Source organism: Bos grunniens, chromosome 15 (genome assembly GCF_055505025.1).
Source record: "Bos grunniens cultivar Pamir isolate PY7600 chromosome 15, Bosgru_T2T1.0, whole genome shotgun sequence".
Lineage (NCBI taxonomy): Eukaryota > Metazoa > Chordata > Mammalia > Artiodactyla > Bovidae > Bos > Bos grunniens.
The window spans coordinates 74,881,019-74,899,309 of record NC_141179.1 but is presented as its reverse complement, the minus strand read 5'-3'; the positions used below and the strand labels follow the sequence as shown (position 1 = coordinate 74,899,309).

General features: G+C 47.2%; 1 protein-coding gene across 19 annotated transcripts in view; it reads right to left on the bottom strand.

The window, feature by feature from the left end:
- EXT2 (exostosin glycosyltransferase 2) overlaps window positions 1–18,291 on the bottom strand; it is a 149,420-nt gene that overhangs the window by 14,595 nt on the left and 116,534 nt on the right. For 2 of the 19 annotated variants that reach the window (XM_086341231.1, XM_086341233.1), the window contains one exon: window positions 15,906–18,071. The exons of the other annotated variants lie outside the window; for them this stretch is intronic. In XM_086341231.1, the coding sequence (XP_086197357.1) occupies window positions 18,018–18,071 (54 nt within the window). In that variant the 3' untranslated portion in view covers window positions 15,906–18,017. Of the gene's footprint in view, window positions 1–15,905; window positions 18,072–18,291 lie in introns of those variants that run through there. 19 annotated transcript variants of the gene reach the window in all.

Below are 18,291 nucleotides of genomic sequence, written 5' to 3'. Positions count from 1 at the left end.
CAGGCCTCCAACCCACAGCCTTGGCCTCATGAACACCATGTTGTAATCAACTGAGCTAATCGGCCACAGGCGTCATCATAATAGCTGCAGACAAATGAATCAGTGTCAAACATTTCCTCAGATGTATAATGCTGCGGCTGTGTTCTCTCTACTCTGGGGTTTGTATTTCAGCAGATTAATATAATACTATTATGGAGCCACAACACAGGCTGTGGGTCCTAACTTCTATCTGGCCTGCAGACTGGGGTAGACCCCACCAAAGTGCACAGCCAGGTTTCTCTGCTTGGCACCAAGCACCTGCCTGTTCAAGCCACATCACAACCACCATCATCAATTCGTCTCAATGGGATGAAAGAGGTTTCTGGAGGGCTACGAGCACAAGCAACTGCACTCAGCACCAGCAACAGGCAAGGTAGAGGAGAAGGGGCAGGGTGGGGGGCATCCATTCAGTTGGCACCTCTGCTGGATAGAAGCTGAATCCCATCTCCCCCCACCCACATGTATTTGAGTCAACTCTCTAATCTGGGGCTTTCTGGTAGCTCAGTTGGTAAAGAATCCAACTGCAATGCAGGAGACCCCGGTTCAATTCCTGGGTTGGGAAGACCTCCTGGGGAAGGGACAGGCTACCCACTCTGGTATTCCTGGGCTTCCCTGGTGGCTTGGATGGTAAAGAATCAGCCTGCAATTCAGGAGACCTGGGTTTGATCCTTGGGTTGGGAAGATCCCCTGGAGAAGGGAAAGGCTACCCACTCCAGCATTCTTGCCTGGAGAATCCCCATGGAGAGAGGAGGCTGGCAGGCTACAGTCCATGGGGTCGCAAGAGTTGGACACGACTGAGCGATTAAGCACAGCACAGCACGGCTCTCTAATCCATGTGAAGGAAGGTGAAATCACCTTCCCAAGGGGTTCTTCTTTTCAAGCCCCTAGTTGACAGCAATGATAACAACACAGGCTCAGTTTTAGGGTCAAAGGCTGTTTTGATTTCAGTTCTCTTCCTGTGAGCTCAAGCCACTTACCAGGCTTCTCTCTGGGGACACTTAATTTGGTGACACTGGGTCACAGAACGCTGAATGTCACCGCTCTGAAAGCACCACGGTGTCCTGGCTCTCAGACGCCTTTGGAGGCTTCGGCAAGCGCGGCTCCTCAGGCGGGGCCTCTCTGCCCTTGACTTACTCCAGGCAGCTGGATGCAATCAAGATACCATCCTTGTCACTTCATCTATAACTCTGCAGCTGACTGCAGGATCAAAACGGAGCGGAACGGAAGGGGACGGGCCCTCTCTCCCAGAGCCCGGGTGTAGTACGAAGCCCGATTAGGTATACAGTAAAGCATTTTCCCAGCCAGAGAGCGGGAACCCGACTTCGACCCCCTTTCCCTCATCGCTCCCCACCTCCCGCCCTAATTCCACTTTTTTTCTTTTTACTTCGGGGAAATGCTCTGGGGTCAGCCTTTTGTCATTACTAACAGATGCCTTTATATATTGTAGTGCAGGCATTTGAAACTTCACATTACATCCCGATAGCTGGAGTAATAGTGCTCCCAGAGCTATTAATATGTTCAAGTCACAAAGCCATCATTCAACTGCTTGCCTGTCCTATCAACATCTTTTGTATAAAGTGTCATCTATTTTAAATTGCACACATCTTTGAAGACAGAGGCCCATGTCTGTTAAAACAAACCCCACACCTTGATCAGGGGCTTGGCAGTAATCTGAACAGTCCTTGTGCGTGCATGCGTGTGTGTGTGTGCGTGCGTGCGTGCATGTGTGTGTGTGTGTGTGTTGCTCAGTCGTGTGTTACTCTTTGCGACTCACAGACTGCAGTCTTCCAGGCTCCACTGTCCATGGGATTCCCCAGGCAAGAATACTGGAGTGGGTTGCCATTTCCTTCTCCAGGGGATCTTTCCGACCTAGGGATTGAACCTGGGTCTTGTGCACTGCAGACAGATTCTTTACCATCTGAGCCACTAGGGAAATCCAAACAGTCCTTACATTTGAGGCCTATTCCATATCGCTCTTCCAACAAAGAGGGCTTCCCTGGTGGCTCAGACAGTAAAGCGTCTGCCTACAATGCGGGAGACCCGGGTTCAATCCCTGGGTTGGAGAGATCTCCTGGAGAAGGCAATGGCAACCCACTCCAGTACTCTTGCCTGGAAAATCCCATGGACAGAGGAGCCTGGTAGGCTGCAGTCCATGGGGTCGCAAAGAGTCAGACACGACTGAGCGACTTCACTTTCACTTTTTACTTTCAATATCACTATTCCAACAAAGATGGTAACAACAGAATGCCATCCTATGTCCTTCCGTTCCAATTTTTATAATCTTGGTCCCAACCACTTCTTACCTGGATTATGGAAATCTCCTCTCCTCTCTGGACTGCCAGCTGTGCTCATGTGTCTGTTTTCAGAGTTACCTACTTATATATTTTTTTTCTTTTGTAAGCTTCCTGAGGTCTTTTGTGGCTTCCCACTCCTAGAGGATAAAACTAAGATCTTCTACCTTTGTTGAAAAGGCAAAGGAGGCAGCCCTGACTACTGCCTATAGAAAACGCACCGCAGGACATGGTTAGTGTATACCTAGGAACAGTTCTGCCATGGATGAGTTGTGCCCCAGACCTATTCAAGTTGTCCTGATTCCTTTCTGCCCTCTGCAAAATGAGGGGTTGGATTAAATGACCTCTAATGCACTTTCAGGCCTAAATTCTTATATCTTCTTTCCCACTAACCTATTTCCAAGGAAACTAATTCAGCAACAGTGATCAGTTGCTGGTCTGCATTATTTAACTTTGTTTTTAAAATGCCATACACATACAGGTACCCAACAAATGTTCCTGAAAAGAGGATAATGCACTATATTCTAAGCCAGCTAAGCGAGTGCATTTTAAACTCAGGGTGTGTGCTAACCACAGTCAGATTCAGGAAACAGCCCAGGGGTCGGGGGGTGGGGGGGTGGGGAAGGTATAACAACAGGTGGCGCCCATCTGGGATGTCTGATGAGGAGCTCACGGGTTAGCTCCAGGGGGAAAGGGACTCTCTGAAGTGGCCGCTGCAGTCATCACACTTTCAAAGGCAGAGCTCCACAGGGATACTGCCACTGCGTGAGAAGAACGCCACGTGTACTGGGACTCGTGAACCAAGAGACGGACTAAGAAGTGGTGAGGGAAATGGGGGACGGTGGGCCCAAGGTACCCCAAGCGGGGCTAGGATTCATTCCTCTCCTTGCACACATCCCCTTGATTGTGTCAGTCCCTGACCAGCAAAGCGGAACAGAACGCTATGACCCAGCCCACACCCTGTGGCCACGTGCACAGGCGAGTCAGGGCAGCGCTGCGAGGAACCCGACGTGCGAACACCTCGGAGTTAGTGGCCATCCTTCCCGTCGGGCTTGTCTTGCGTGCTCCCCAGGTGGGAGAGGGGGAGGTTGCCGGGGTTCCAATTTCTAGCTGGTTTCCACAGAGGAGCTGGTTATTGGACTCACTCTCGGCCCTCTGGGAACAAAGCTCACCTTTTATATTTGGAATTTCCTGAGATGAAGTGGAATGGAGGGACTGACTGGCCTTGTTTTCAGTTCATGCTTTTAATTACAATGGTGGATGGTACTTTTCGTCAAGGGTGGTTGTTCGGTTCAGTTCAGTCGCTCAGTTGTGTCCGACTCTTTGCGACCCCATGAATCACAGCACGCCAGGCCTCCCTGTCCATCACCAACACCATTAAATGTTCATGCTGGGCACCTAGAGCCGGTGAGCCCTGAAGCTGTCATCTGGAGTGCCCTAATGCTGATGGGTTTTGACAAACTCATGTACATGCTGCGTTGTGTATTAAGCTTTACCTGTTATTAGACAGATCACTTCAGTCTGCCCCAGAGACCTTTCCAACCCAAGGTGGGGTTCTGCTTAAAATAAGCCAAAGCAAGAGCAGCACCATGAGGCTTCTGGGTTTTGGCAGCAGCCCTATTCACCCCAGTCTGGCTGGACGCAGTGCTCTGGCACTGGGGTACATGATCACCATTCCTCTCAAGCCCTTCCATCAGGCCTGGGGCAGTGGCGAAGCTAAGGAGACAGACCAGGGCTGGCCACAGCTGGTAAGAGGACTGTGTGCCAGTAAACCTTTCACCACTACCACTGTTAGGAGGGCATCACTGGAGAGGCAGAGGAGGAAACAGCAACCCACTCCAGTATCGTTGCCTGGAGAATCCCATGGACAGAGGAGCCTGGTGGGCTACAGTCCATAGCGTCGCAAAGAGTCGGACACGACTGAGTGATACACACACACACACACACACACACACACACACACACACACACACGGTTCACAGGGTTGCAAAGAGTCAGACGTGACTGAGTGAGTCTCATGCATACACACTGAGGAGGGGGCTCCAACAGTCACTCTCTCCCCGGACGGAGGGCCCACAGGCCTTTGGTGGATGCTAAGGAGAGACTCATGCTCCAGCAGTCTAAGCTGTGGAGCCCCGTCCACACTAACTCGCGGGTCACCAGGACGGCAGAGGTCACTTGGTCCGGTATCCCCTCCCTGGACAGATGGGAAATGAGGGCTGGAGAGGAGGCGGCGGTCCCGAGGTCACACCACATGGTCCCACCTAACTTCCCGTCCGGCCTCTGCTCTTAAAGTCTTGTGGTCGCCTGCTCTCGTGGTTCTAAAAAGCACCTCCTCTTCCCCAGCTCAGACCCTCACTTGTCAAGGAAGCCAGGTGACAGCGTCTGAGGTCACACCAGTGTCAATGTGCTCAGCTGGGGGCAGAGATGGTCACGGGTCCCACATGCATGCGGAATGAGCAGGGAGGGAACAGAACAGGGAGAGAGAGGTGGCGGGGAAAACAACAAGACCTTCTGCTCCCCTCAGCGCTGTCTTCTGATAGCCTGAGGCTCGTCGCAAACGCGGTTTCCATTCAGCAGAGAAAGCCAGAGGCTCACCCACTGAGAGAAGGAACTCGCATGAGCCTGCAGAGCAAGTGAGTGAGATGCCACGCAGGACCCCTGAGCACCTACTGGAACCCTGGGACCCAGAGACTCTGGGGCCGGGAGGGAAGGACAAGCAAAGAGCAGCTGAACGGAAGATTAAACTTAATGCGTATTTTTCATGAGGCAATGAATCTCTTGAGAAAGAATACAGAAAGGCAGGGGAGATGTGACGTGAGTTTGAGGGGATGGGAGGAGGAAGACATGGGTCAGCGTTGGGTCATGGGCTTTCAAATTTTGCGCTCCTTAAGACCTACTAAACGTGAAATCATTTTTATTTCCATAACCTCAACTCCAGTGGGGGTCATACTGTTTCTAAGTCTAGTCCCAGGGGATTACTGAATGAAGCTAAAAGGAGAACAATGATCATAAGCCAAATGGCTATTCTCTTTAAATCCTGTAAGAGGTATAAACAGACACTCCAGCTTCTATTTCTAATGTAAATAACCATTACCCAGCCTTCAAAATTTCAAGTTGATCTTGGTGAGGCTTGCTTTGACTGACTGGGGACTAAAGACACCAGCTCCATCCAGCAAGAGAAAGAAACTCTCGTGACTTCAAGCCACTGCCCTGGGGACTCAGATCACTCTCCTGTCACAGAAGACACGGTGGAACTGGCCAGGCTTGTTGTCTTCTTCTTGTGCAAAGGAAGGAAACGGCATTGACCACAAACTATAATCCTGGCTGACTCTGAAGTATAAATGTGGTTCTGAACTGATTCTTTAATCCACCATAGTCCCCTCCTTATGTGCCTAAACTCCGTAATATCTTGGTGGAGAATCAAGAAGCCGAAGAACTCTTTTAAATTCCTTATTTATTTCGACCCCATCTACATCCCCCAAAATGATTTGGGACAGTTTACTACAAAAGGCAAAAACTAGAATAAAGTCCAAACCATCAAAACAGATGATGCCCTCAACAGCTTTTCTTTAAAAATTCAAGAATTGTAAGATGGTATTCCACCCATCTTAGAGATATTAATCCTGCTATGAAGTGCTAGAAAGGCAATCCCACAGCAAAGTCAAGTCATAGTATAGGGATGAAGAGATTTGAGTGTTCCTATTTATTAATTCATTTACACATTTAACCCTTGGATACTTACTGAGTTTTCACGATTTTTTAATTCAACATTTTGTTTTGAGATAACTGTAGATTCAAAAGTAGCTGTAAGAAATAATGCAGAGAGATCCTGTATGATCTTTCCCTGCTGCTGCTGCTGCTAAGTTGCTTCAGTCGTGTCCGACTCTGTGTGACCCCATAGACGGCAGCCCATCAGGCTCCCCCGTCCCTGGGATTCTCCAGGCAAGAACACTGGAGTGGGTTGCCATTTCCTTCTCCAATGCATGAAAGTGAAAAGTGGGGGTGAAGTCGCTCAGTTGTGTCTGACTCTTAGCGACCCCATGGACTGCAGCCTACCAGGCTCCTCCGCCCATGGGATTTTCCAGGCAAGAGTACTGGAGTGGGGTGCCATTGCCTTCTCTGGATCTTTCCCTAGTTTCCCCCAATGGTAACATCTTGCAAAACTACAGTGTGACTTAACCACATGATATTGACACTGATACAGTCAGGATACAGAGCACTGCCATCACCGAGGGTCCCTCCTATTGACCTTTTATAGATCCTCCCCATCCAGATTCCCTCTGACAATTGCTAATCTGTTCTCTGTCTCTACAATTTCATAATTTCAAGAAGGCTGTGTATCAGTGGAGCCACACAGCATATGCCCTTTCGGGATTAAGTGGCTGTGTGTCAGCGGTTTGTGCCTTTTCACTGGTGAGTGGTATGCCACGGTGTGGATGTACCATGTCAGCGGTTTGTGCCTTTTCACTGGTGAGTGGTATGCCACGGTGTGGGTGTACCATGTCAGCAGTTTGTGCCTTTTCATCGGTGAGTGGTATGCCACAGTGTGGATGTACCATGTCAGCGGTTTGTGCCTTTTCACTGGTGAGTGGTATGCCACGGTGTGGGTGTACCATGTCAGCAGTTTGTGCCTTTTCATCGGTGAGTGGTATGCCACAGTGTGGATGTACCATGTCAGCGGTTTGTGCCTTTTCACTGGTGAGTGGTATGCCACAGTGTGGATGTACCATGTCAGCGGTTTGTGCCTTCTCACTGGTGAGTGGTATGCCACGGTGTGGATGTACCATGTCAGCGGTTTGTGCCTTCTCACTGGTGAGTGGTATGCCACGGTGTGGGTGTACCACAGTTGGTTTACCATTCATTCATGAAAGATACCTGGGCTGATTCATTTTTTGGCACTACAAATGAAGTTATGATGAAGATTCATTGTGCCCACTCTGTAGGCATAAATTTTACTGCCTCTGGGATAAATGCCCAAGAGTGCAACTGCAGAGTCGTATGGTAGTTGCATGCTTGGTTTTATAAGAAGTGGAACAAATTATTTTTCCAGTGGCTGTACCATTTTACATTCATACCAGTAATGTACGAGAGATCCAGTTTCTCAGCGTCTTCAATAGGTTTCTCTGCATCTTTATCTGTAGTCACTATTTAAAACAAAATTTTAGCCATTCTGATAGGTGTTACATAATTCTCATTTTAATCTGCATTTCCTTAATGGTTAAGGATGCCAAACCTCTTTTCATGGGCTTATTTGCTATCTGCATATCCTCTTCAGTGAAATCACTGCTCCTGTCCTTTGTCCATTTTCCACCTGGACTGTTCGTCTTCTACTGTTAATCTACTGAATTCTTCTACTGAATTTTGAGAGTTATATATCCTAGATGCTTAGTCTTTTGTTAGATATATCATTTGCAAATATTTTGTCTCAATCTGCAGCTTCTCTTTTAATCCTCTTCACAAGGCCTTTCATAGCCCAAAAGTTTTAAAATCTGATGAGGTCTAATTTACCAACTCTTCCTTTTATGAATCATGTTTCTCTTTGTTTAGTCCTAGATCCTAAAGATTTTTCTCAACTTTTTTCCCGAACATTACATAATTTTATGTTTTACATTTAAGTCCATGATTCACTTCCAGTTAATTTTTCTATAAGGTGTGAGGCTTCAGTTCAGTCGCTCAATCATGTCCGACTCTTTGCGACCCCATGAATCGCAGCACACCAGGCCTCCCTGTCCATCACCATCTCCCGGAGTTCACTCAGACTCATGTCCATCCAGTCAGTGATGCCATCCAGCCATCTCATCCTCTATCATCCCCTTCTCCTCCTGCCCCCAATCCCTCCCAGCATCAGGGTCTTTTCCAATGAGTCAACTCTTTGCATGAGGTAGCCAAAGAAAGTACTGGAGTTTCAGCTTTAGCATCATTTCTTCCAAAGAACACCCAGGACTGATCTCCTTTAGAATGGACTGGTTGGATCTCCTTGCAGTCCAAGGGACTCTCAGGAGTCTTCTCCAACACCACAGTTCAAAGGCATCAATTCTTTGGTGCTTAGCTTTCTTCATAGTCCAACTCTCACATCCATACATGACTACTAGAAAAACCATAGCCTTGACTAGATGGACCTTTGTTGGCAAAGTAATGTCTCTGCTTTTGAAAATGCTATCTAGGTTGGTCATAACTTTCGTTCCGAGGAGTAAGCGTCTTTTAATTTCATGTGAGGCTTAGGTCAAGGTTAAAGTCTTACCTACGGATGACTAGTTTGTCCAGCATCACGTAACAGAGCTGTCTTTCCTCCACCAAATTGCATTTGCACCTTTGGGCAAAAATCAGCTGCCCCCAACTATTTTTAGGGACTGAATTACACTTCAAAGAGTGAATACAAAAATAACGCATATATCTTGCTACTAAGGAGCTTACTATTTAGAAAAACTAATGACATATACATTAAAAAACTGAAGATGAAATAAGGTAAGCATGCAGGAAAAAGTACAAAAAACAACAAAAAAAAGAGTTAAGTCGGGGGTGGTAAAGCGGGAAGAAGGAAAAAGCTTCATGAATTTTAAGGGGAGAAAGGAAAAGAAAGTTATTAAATTACGAAGTTCAGCTGAGATCTCCACTTCCCTCAATCAGATAAATAATTAGTACAAAGTTTTACTCTTTGCTATTTAGCAGGTTAACACAGAGAAGACCAGATATCTCCCCCTGAATACAAAATATGGAATCACTTAACTTTGAAAAACACCTTATAATTTCACTCACAGAAACTATATAAAAGAAAATTCAATGTCCAATCACATTAAGTCCACTCGGTCAATAAGTATTTCCTGAGCACCCGCTATGTGTCAAGCTCTAGGCAGACACCAGCAAAGCAGGCGGACAGGCCTGTCTGGTTGGGCCGTGCTCAAGGGAAATTTGTCAGTCCAGCCCCAGATCTATATTGTGGATGTAATTAGTGACCTTGGTTATAAGAAGTTAGCCCCTTCCTTCCTTCTCTAGGGGTAGTGTCCACATGTGATCAGGACCTCTGCCCCACTTCTCAAATCTACAGCCCAACCCAAAGGTCTAGATGGGATCCTAGAAATCTTACTTTTAAAGGCTGCCAACTCTTACTCTAAAGCAGCCAACAGACAGTAGCAGTTATAATCACGATTATACGTGTGTGAACCATACGTGAACCGTACACACCAGTTCTGGAGCACCGAGAAATAAATCTGATCTGAGAAGTGACCTGTATATATCACACCCACTGGCCACCTTGCTTTCTTGAGATTCCTTCTCCCAGGTGTGACATGTTTAAGATTAGGGGAGTATTCCATTCCTTTAAAGTTTTCTTTCTTTCTATTCTTTCAAAACCAGGAATTGCTCTGTCTAATGCAATGACACCCACCAACCACTGTTTCCAAGTCCTGACTTTGCAAGCAGCTTTATAACTGGCGATGAATGGTGTAGCTTCACACTCAGGAACCACACCACAGAATCCTGCTCGGAGGCTGCGGGCACTGCCCTCCTGAGAGAGCTGTGGTGGGTTTCATTTCCCCTGGTCCCATGCCAAGTCCTGCCCACACACCTCCTCTAAGCATCTCCATCAAAATCAAGGCAGAGAAGCAGCCCATGCAAGACAAATTCCCCCTATCCCCAAATCATAAACCAAATTCTGAAGCTCTGGATTCCTGGGGCAGCCAAGGTCTGTAATCAATCCCAAAGAAACAACAGGCAGGTTTTGGAACAATAACCCGCAAACATATGGATCCTCTCAGGGCTGGAATATCATGACAGTTATCTCCTTTAGAATAAGGGGAGGGAAAGGATTCTTTAAACCATCAAGTGGACCAACACCTCTTTAAAATAACGATTCCACATTACAAGCATTCGTTTTTGAGGCAGAGAACTGCAGAGCCAGGTGGGCCTGCCAGTGCTGCGGACAGAAAAGATGGTGAGGTGGGGGTTGGGGGGGCGCGCGGGGGGCACAGAGGGCAGGGAGTGGGCAGGTCAGCGAGCTCTTCCCTCACCGGCACAAAGCTCCACGGACAACCGCGAAATCACCTCTGTGGGATGGGAGACTGCGAGGAGACGCCCTTCGGTGGTCGGACGTGCCAGTGGGCAGCACCGCCCTCCTCTTCGGGATAAGGGGCCCGAGTCCTCCATTTACTGTTTCATTAACGGCTAGGCAAACAAATTCTGGGCCTGCTGTTTTACTCTGCTCAGTGGGGAAGGAAAAAGTGTCACTCTATTGTAATTCCCAACTGGGTGCTTTTCTTTTTTTTTTTTTAAACCATCAGATGTTATTTCAAAGTTCAGCAGACATATTCGATTTCCTTCCCTTAATATTTGTTTGACTTACTCTCCGATGGGGACTGGGTGCTTTAGGAAAGCTCCGAGAGGTCAAACCTCATGGCAGCTTCTCTCAGCACCTCCGTGGGCTCGGGCCCGCTGCTTGGGGTCTGCTTTCAGCAGCTCGTGCACAGCGCAGCACTTGAGAACTAGCCTCTCTCCAGGCCCCGCGAGTCTGGGTGCAAATCAGTGCAGGCTGGAGACAGCATAGGCCTAACAGAGGATTCAGGGCTCCTACAGGCTGGAGACCAGGAGCCTGAAGCGATGTGGCGAGGACCCCAGGGAGGTCATGCTCTAGGGAGGACGACTCCCTCCAACCCCAGTCTTCCTTGGGTCTCCTGACTGAACCTGGTGGGCAGGGACCCTCACAGAACGAGTCATTCCCTCACCAGTGGGTCCTTCCATTCCACCCCGTTCTCTTGTCTCGAGACAACAGTCTCTATAAAGGCAACGCTTCATGTGAATAAAAGGAAGGAAAAGGACAGACAGATGTCCTTTCAACAGTCCGCATTCTATTGACCTGCAGGGCGGCCAGGCCCAAGAAAGGCACTCCGGGGAGAACTGTCCCCCACTCGGATGTAACACACAAGGCTCACAGACAGCTTCCAGTTACCAGCTTCTTCAGACCCTAAATAGAGAAGTCACTGCAAGTCCCAGACAGCTTCTGGTTTTCAAAAAGCTCAGCTTTCTGCAGGAAGCTGCTGAATAGCACAGGGAGCTCAGCTTCTTGCTCCATGAGGACCCAGAGGGGTGGGACGGGGTGGGTGGGAGGGAGGCTCTTAGGAGGGTGTGTGTGTGTGTGTGTGTGTGTGTATGGCTGGTTCATGTTGTGGTATAGCAGAAACTAACACAACACTGTAAAGTATCACAACACTGTAGAGCAATTACATTCCAAAAAAAAAAGCTCAGTTTTGGCAAAATGGATCTAGCTATTGTAAAGCTTTAGTGTAGACCCAGTACAAATGAATGCTGATCCAGAACCGCTCTAGCAAGATTCGATTTTGCCCATGTCCCAGACAGGGACAGGCCTGGCTCGCTGGGACGCCTGAGCAGCCGTGTGGACCGACTCCTGCACTGGCTCCACGGGGCGCTGCTGCTACAGCCCATCATCCGGAGAGGAGAAGGAACACCCGAGCCCCCAGTCCTTCCAGGCAGCCACTGGGTCAGACCACGTGCCAAGGGATGGGAACCCGTGGCGCTGGCTCCCACTGCGCGCTGTTATCTGCATCTGGGCTCTCCTTCAGGGAGGCCTTGTTTTCATCCGTGCGGGCTGTAAGAACCCAGCTTCTTGGTGCCCTAGGTGAGACCACAGGGTGCGGTGGGGCCTGCTGTAGGGCCCACGGCAGGATGAGACAGGTGGCTCCAAGTACCGTAAAGAAAACCCTCCTTGGATTCCCAACAACCCTTGAGCACAGTTTCAGATTTAGGACTCTAGGGCTGAAGTCTAGCAAGGACAGCAGTTAATTCCGTCGGAAGGACCACAGCCACAGGTCTGTGAGACCCAGCCCAAGACGCGGTGTCTGCGGTCCTGACGCTGCAGGCGGCTCAGCGGGGGCACACAGGAGGACAGTGACACTTTCTTCCTCCTTAGAAGTTACCCACCAGCTTTTTAGAAAGGTTATTATGAAGTCTATGATAGGTTGTTTCCATCTTTCTGTTCTTCTAGTGAGAAGAGAAAAAGTGGGATAGTTTACTTAGAATCCCAGAATATACCATCTTTCCCTGGATGAATATATAGAGACCTTTAAAGTTAACTGATTCTATTTAAAATGTAACTGTTAGGTACTAGAGGCTCAGCTCTGGAATTCTCTAACTAGCCAAGCTCCCTCATCAGCAATCAAATTCGAGCCCTGGCGGCGCCCGTCTTTCCCTTCTCCCTTCGTTCTTCAACCCAGATGAACGTTAAGCTACCACGACCATTATCTAACTGCCTTTTCCTGTCTCAACCTGTCACCTCTAATTCATCCTGTGATCTCACTGCCTGGACCAGATACCTCTTTGCAAACCTACAACACCTCTTTACTGCCTTCGACTTTTCAGCTGACCTCTTAGCCTGTCCATCACCTGGCCCTACATGAGTGAACCAACCCAGCTTCCGACATCAACCCAAACGCAAGCTCCGTCCCCACCACGTCAATCGACATTCAAGTCCCCCATGCGCCCACACTCACCCAGCGTGTTCTAACTTAGGTGCTTTCCCTCTTGGTGCTTCTACAGCAGGAAAACCCACTCGGGATGGTTTCGTGTCCTCAAGAAAAAAAAAAAAGTGGGGCCTTCCACACTATTTTGCTATCTTCTCCTGATTCTTTACTTGCCATCACCTTGTGGAGTTGTGGACAAAATAACACAGATAAATTCTTATAATTTATTAGCGCCCAAGCTGTTTACCCAGCGGCTGCCACCTATGGGATGCAGAGGAGCAGAGGAAGGGATCAGCACTTTGTGCACAAAACAGCACATGGCTGCTCATAGTCAATTCTCAGCCCCACGTGAACGACTGACTTTATAACCAGTGTTATTGGCCAGGAGTGTTTCACATCTCTCAGGTGAAAAATGTTCAACACTTAAGTGCTACTAATAATTTTTATGGTTGGAAATGAGGATCAAAGTACGAAAGGAAAAATAAATTCCCGGGTTCATACAGCCAGCCAAGTCTGCATGGCTCATTTTCTGCCACATGTTTTAAACGGCCTCTCTGAAAGGCGGGGGAGGGGAGGAGGAACAAGTTGCATTTTATTTCTCAGCTCTTTAGGTTTGAAATAAAAGCAGACGGACGTGGCGGGGGGTGGGGGGAATCAAACATTCGAGTAACACTATACACTGCTACTGTTCCCCCAGGAGCTCCTTGCAAATGAGTATCAAGATACTCAATAGATACTTTCCTGGTAAAATACATAAACAGATAAATAAATTATCCCAGGCTGAAAAGAATTTCCACATCTGGTAGCTCACTAGAGCTTGTCAAACAAGTCAGAAACATGCAGGGCCAGAGAAGATCACTCTTTTGCTTCTGATTTCGGGGCTGGCTAGAGAATGTGACATTTCCCAAAGCTCTTTGCCTTCCAACAGGGAATACGACCCATTTAAACAGGCAAATGACCCCTGTGTTTTCTTCCAATTAAATGAATAATGATACCCAGGCTGCTGCTGCTGCTGCTGCTAAGTCACTTCAGTTGTGTCCGACTCTGTGAGACCCCATAGACGGCAACCCACCAGGCTCCCCTGTCCCTGGGATTCTCCAGGCAAGAACACTGGAGTGGGTTGCTATTTCCTTCTCCAATGCAGGAAAGTGAAAAGTGAAAGTGAAGTCGCTCAGTCATGTCCAACTCTTAGCGACCCCATGGACTGCGGCCCAACAGGCTCCTCCGCCCATGGGATTTTCCAGGCAAGAGTACTGGAGTGGGGTGCCATTGCCTAATCCAAATGTCTGTGTACTCAAGTCACAGACACTGGAAGGAAAAAAAAAAAAAAGCCTTTCTTACAGGATCTGGCCTTTCAGTCCCAAGAACGTTCTAGGGTGTCCCTTAAAGGGTTATATTCAACGTACTTTTAACAGCTTACAGAAGTAACTTAACCTCTTCACATCTCAGTTTTCTCAGCAATAAAGCATGAAGTGACAGAATGGTCTCCAAGGTTCCCTTCCCGTTCTGATACCAAGACAGAGAGCTTTCTGCCTGGGGCGCTATGAATGGAGCCTGCTGCACGGAGGTTTGGATCCCCTCCGAACCAGGTTGGTGCAGCAGCCTTGTTGGCGGATCCTGGGACAGCCTCAACATTCCCTTCGTGAGCTACGGTTTCACAGAGGCTGGCTGAGCTGCTGTGGCTCCAACAACTGCCTCCAGAAAAGGGATTCCAGAGGTCCTGACCGGTTTCAAGCTAACAGCCCAGGTAGCAGAGATCTTCCCCCATCACTGCTCTTTCATCCCTGCATGGGGCCGCCTTCCTTTCTCATAGCTCAGGCAGGGAGTGTGCCATCACAGAGCTGCCTTCAGCCTCTGCTCCAAGCCCCTTAAGCAACCCGTGGAGCCTGGTGCTTTAAAACCATCTCTGTGGAGTGATGCTTCCAACCCTCCAATAGCAGCTCTGCTTTAAAATGCCCTCCAGTTGGTGAGAGACATGCCTGTTGGTGAGATTGCCCTGTGGTTTGTGAGAGACTCTGGGGCCTGAGCCTGCGTGTTAGGTCTCAAGAGGGACAGCAGAACCATGATCCAAACAGGCCCCGGTCACCACACTCTCCTCCGCTAAGGCAGCGGCCAGTTCTCCCTTCCACTCCTAACGCGCTGCTGGCACCACCTCCAAATACCCCTGGGTCCTCAGAGGGAGTCTGACACTTCCTACGCATAGCATTGGATACTATTTCACATGAAACCCCACCTTACACATCTGCCTGACTTCTGATCTCTTAGATTCATTACAGCTGAGGGATTGGGGGAAGTCATCTGGCCTGTTTTTCGGCTCCAGGCAGGACTAGTAAAACCACCTTGGATGCTGGAGGGCCGCTGGCTGCCCCTTTCGGAAAAATTCCCAAGTGGGAGGCGCCTCTGTCTCTGGAGTCACAGTAAGAAAGGTCTGCCGCATGGTTCCCCTTTGATTCCCACATATTCAGTACTGTTTAAACCATTTTTCATTTAAAAGAAGATTGTGATTGTAACTGCTACAGAAATGACAAAAGCTACACACACACACACACACACACACACACCCAAACCAAATCAGAAGAAACACACACACACACACACCCAAACCAAATCAGAAGAAACACACACACACACACACCCAAACCAAATCAGAAGAAACACACACACACACACACCCAAACCAAATCAGAAGAAACACACACACACACACACCCAAACCAAATCAGAAGAAACACACACACACACACACCCAAACCAAATCAGAAGAAACACACACACACACACACCCAAACCAAATCAGAAGAAACGAAGTTGCCTATTCTAGAGAAGAATAAAAATAATCAAATAAAAAATTTTGATTATATTCAAGGTGCCAATGTACCTAACCTTACCTAACTGACCTACTAAGGTCATTAAATCTTCAGCTGCAGAATATCTACTCTTTTTAGGGGCCTATGGAACACTTACCAAAATAGACCTTTTACTGAGCCATAGAGACTCAATAAATTTCAAAACAATGAAATCATATGCAGTACATTTTCTGACCACAGTGGAACCAAATCAGAAATCAATAAGAAGAACATAATTTTAAAAACTGACAAAAGTATGCAATATATTAATGCTTTTATGGGTCAAAGAAGATATTACAACAGAAATTAGAAAATATTTTAAACTTGATAATAAAAATAGAACAAGTCAAAACCTGGAACGGTACCTAAAGCCCTAATTAAGGAGAAATTTACAGCTTGAAATGCATATATTAGAAAACTGAATATTGAGATCACTAAACTATCAAGTCAAAAAGTTAGAAAAGTAACAGCAACTTAAACTCCTGAAACTGAGGAAGAGATTAATCAAGAAAAGAATAGTTACTAAATATAAAACAAGTAAACACTAAAGAAAAGTGTATAACAAAATCAAAAGTTGATTCTTTGCAAAGAATATGACATTGACATTCCTTCACCAAGGCTGATCAAGAAAAGGAGAGAAAATGAAAATTATCAAGAATGAAAAAGAACACATCATTTCAAAATCTATAGAATTTATAAACAATAACAAGATAATGTTATGGATGATTTTATAGCAATGCATTTTACAATTTAGATGAAATGAACGGAGTCCTTGGAAAACACAACTTATCAAAAAAACTAACACAAGAAGAAATAGAGAGTCTGAATAGTACCAGAGCCATTGAAGAAACTGGGTCTGTAAACCCAGTTTCCAGCACCTGCTAGAGTGCTGGCTGAGAACAAAGGGAGAGGAGATGGGTAGCTGCTCAGGACCAAGCTGCAGAAGCAAGAAAGTAGCAGCCATGAACCTTTCTTCTTTCCTTATGCATATACATCCCAATTTATTTGTCTCCTTTTCTCTTCCGATGACTATTTGATACAAGAATTACTGCCAGGATTTACTCGGTACATACAAGGTACATACTTTATACAACTTATTCTTTGGATATTTGTGGTTTCCTCAGCTTCTTGAGTCTATAAGTTTAATGACCTTACAGACAAATTTTGCAAGCTTTCAGCCATTATTTCGCCAAATATTTTTTCTGCCCCACATTTTTTCTCCTCTCCTGCAACTCTGATGACATGAATGTCATATCCTTTGTGACTGTCCCAACAGTCCCTGAGTGTCTGTTCACTTTTTTTTTTTTCCCAATCTATTTTCTCTGTGCTATTTAGACTGGATACTTCCTATTGTTTCATCCTCAAGTTCACCAATTCTTTCCTGTTATTTTCATTCACTGACTGAGCTCATCAAGTTTTAAATTTTGGTTACTGAAATTTTCAGTACTGAAATTACCATCTGGTTTTTCTTTATATCTTCTGTTTCTTTGCTGAAAGTGGAAACTTTCTATTTTTCCACTTAACAGTGCTCATAATTGCTTATTAGAGGATTCTTTTTTAAATAGCGGTTTTAATATCCTGGTCAAGAATTCCAACATCTGTGTCATCTTGGTGTTGGCAACTATTGATTATCTTTTCTCAGTAAGGTTGCAATTTCCCTGGTTCTTGGTATGAAGAGTAATGTTGGATTTTTTACTGAACATGTTGAGTGTTACTATGCAATGCTGATGCCTTGCATGTGTTCAATTTTAGCACGGAGTTTAGGTTCAGAATGCATGTCCTGATCCACTTCTGTGGGCTGTGGGCTGAATATCAATTTAATTTCCAAAGACTATATTGGGGCTATTCTGGTCTACCCAGCTTGTATGCCACCCAGCGGCCACTCTGGAGCCTGGGCAGTATTCTACACCACAGTTTAGTTCTCATAGCTTTTCTTGTGTTGGTTCGAGTCAGTTTCATGCAGGGGCTGCTTTGAAGGGAGAGGAGCACCAGTGTGCTCGGAACTTCACACACAGATTTAAAGAACCCCTCCCTAACGCGACCTTCCCTCCACTCTAGCTGGGAGGGGATGCGATGCTGCCTCTTGCTGCCTGCTTGTCTGGTGCAGGCTGGATTTCCCTCCCCACCCCGCAACAGTCTCTGCAGCTGCCTCTTCACTGACATTCGCTTCATGGAGGACATGGATGGTCAGGTGGGCTCCATTCACAGTCCCCAGAGTGGACAGGGGCAGGCCAGGAGCACCGTCTCTGCTCCTGTCTCCGGTTAGTGCAGGATGGGGATGGATGGCAGGGCTCTGTAGACAATCTCCATAACCACAGCCTCTAGCTGGCAGGGGTACATTTGGCTTCTTTGGTGGCGTTTGCCTGGCGTCAAGCGGGTATGGTCAGAAGGGTTCCATCTGCATCTCTGGGTTCTTCCCAGCCCTTACAAGAGAAAGTGGAGGATGGTTGTCTGTATGTTTGTTTAGCATGTTACCTGTCCCTGTGCCATAGCCATCTCTAGCTCTGAGGCTGAGGTATATGAGAGGCAGGGAGAAATGGAGGAAGAAAGGAAGGGGAAAAAAAATCCAAGGGAACTGCTGGAACATCTCTTAAGTCCTGAGGACCCTAACCAGTCTGTCTTTCTTTTCCAGAAACAGGGTGG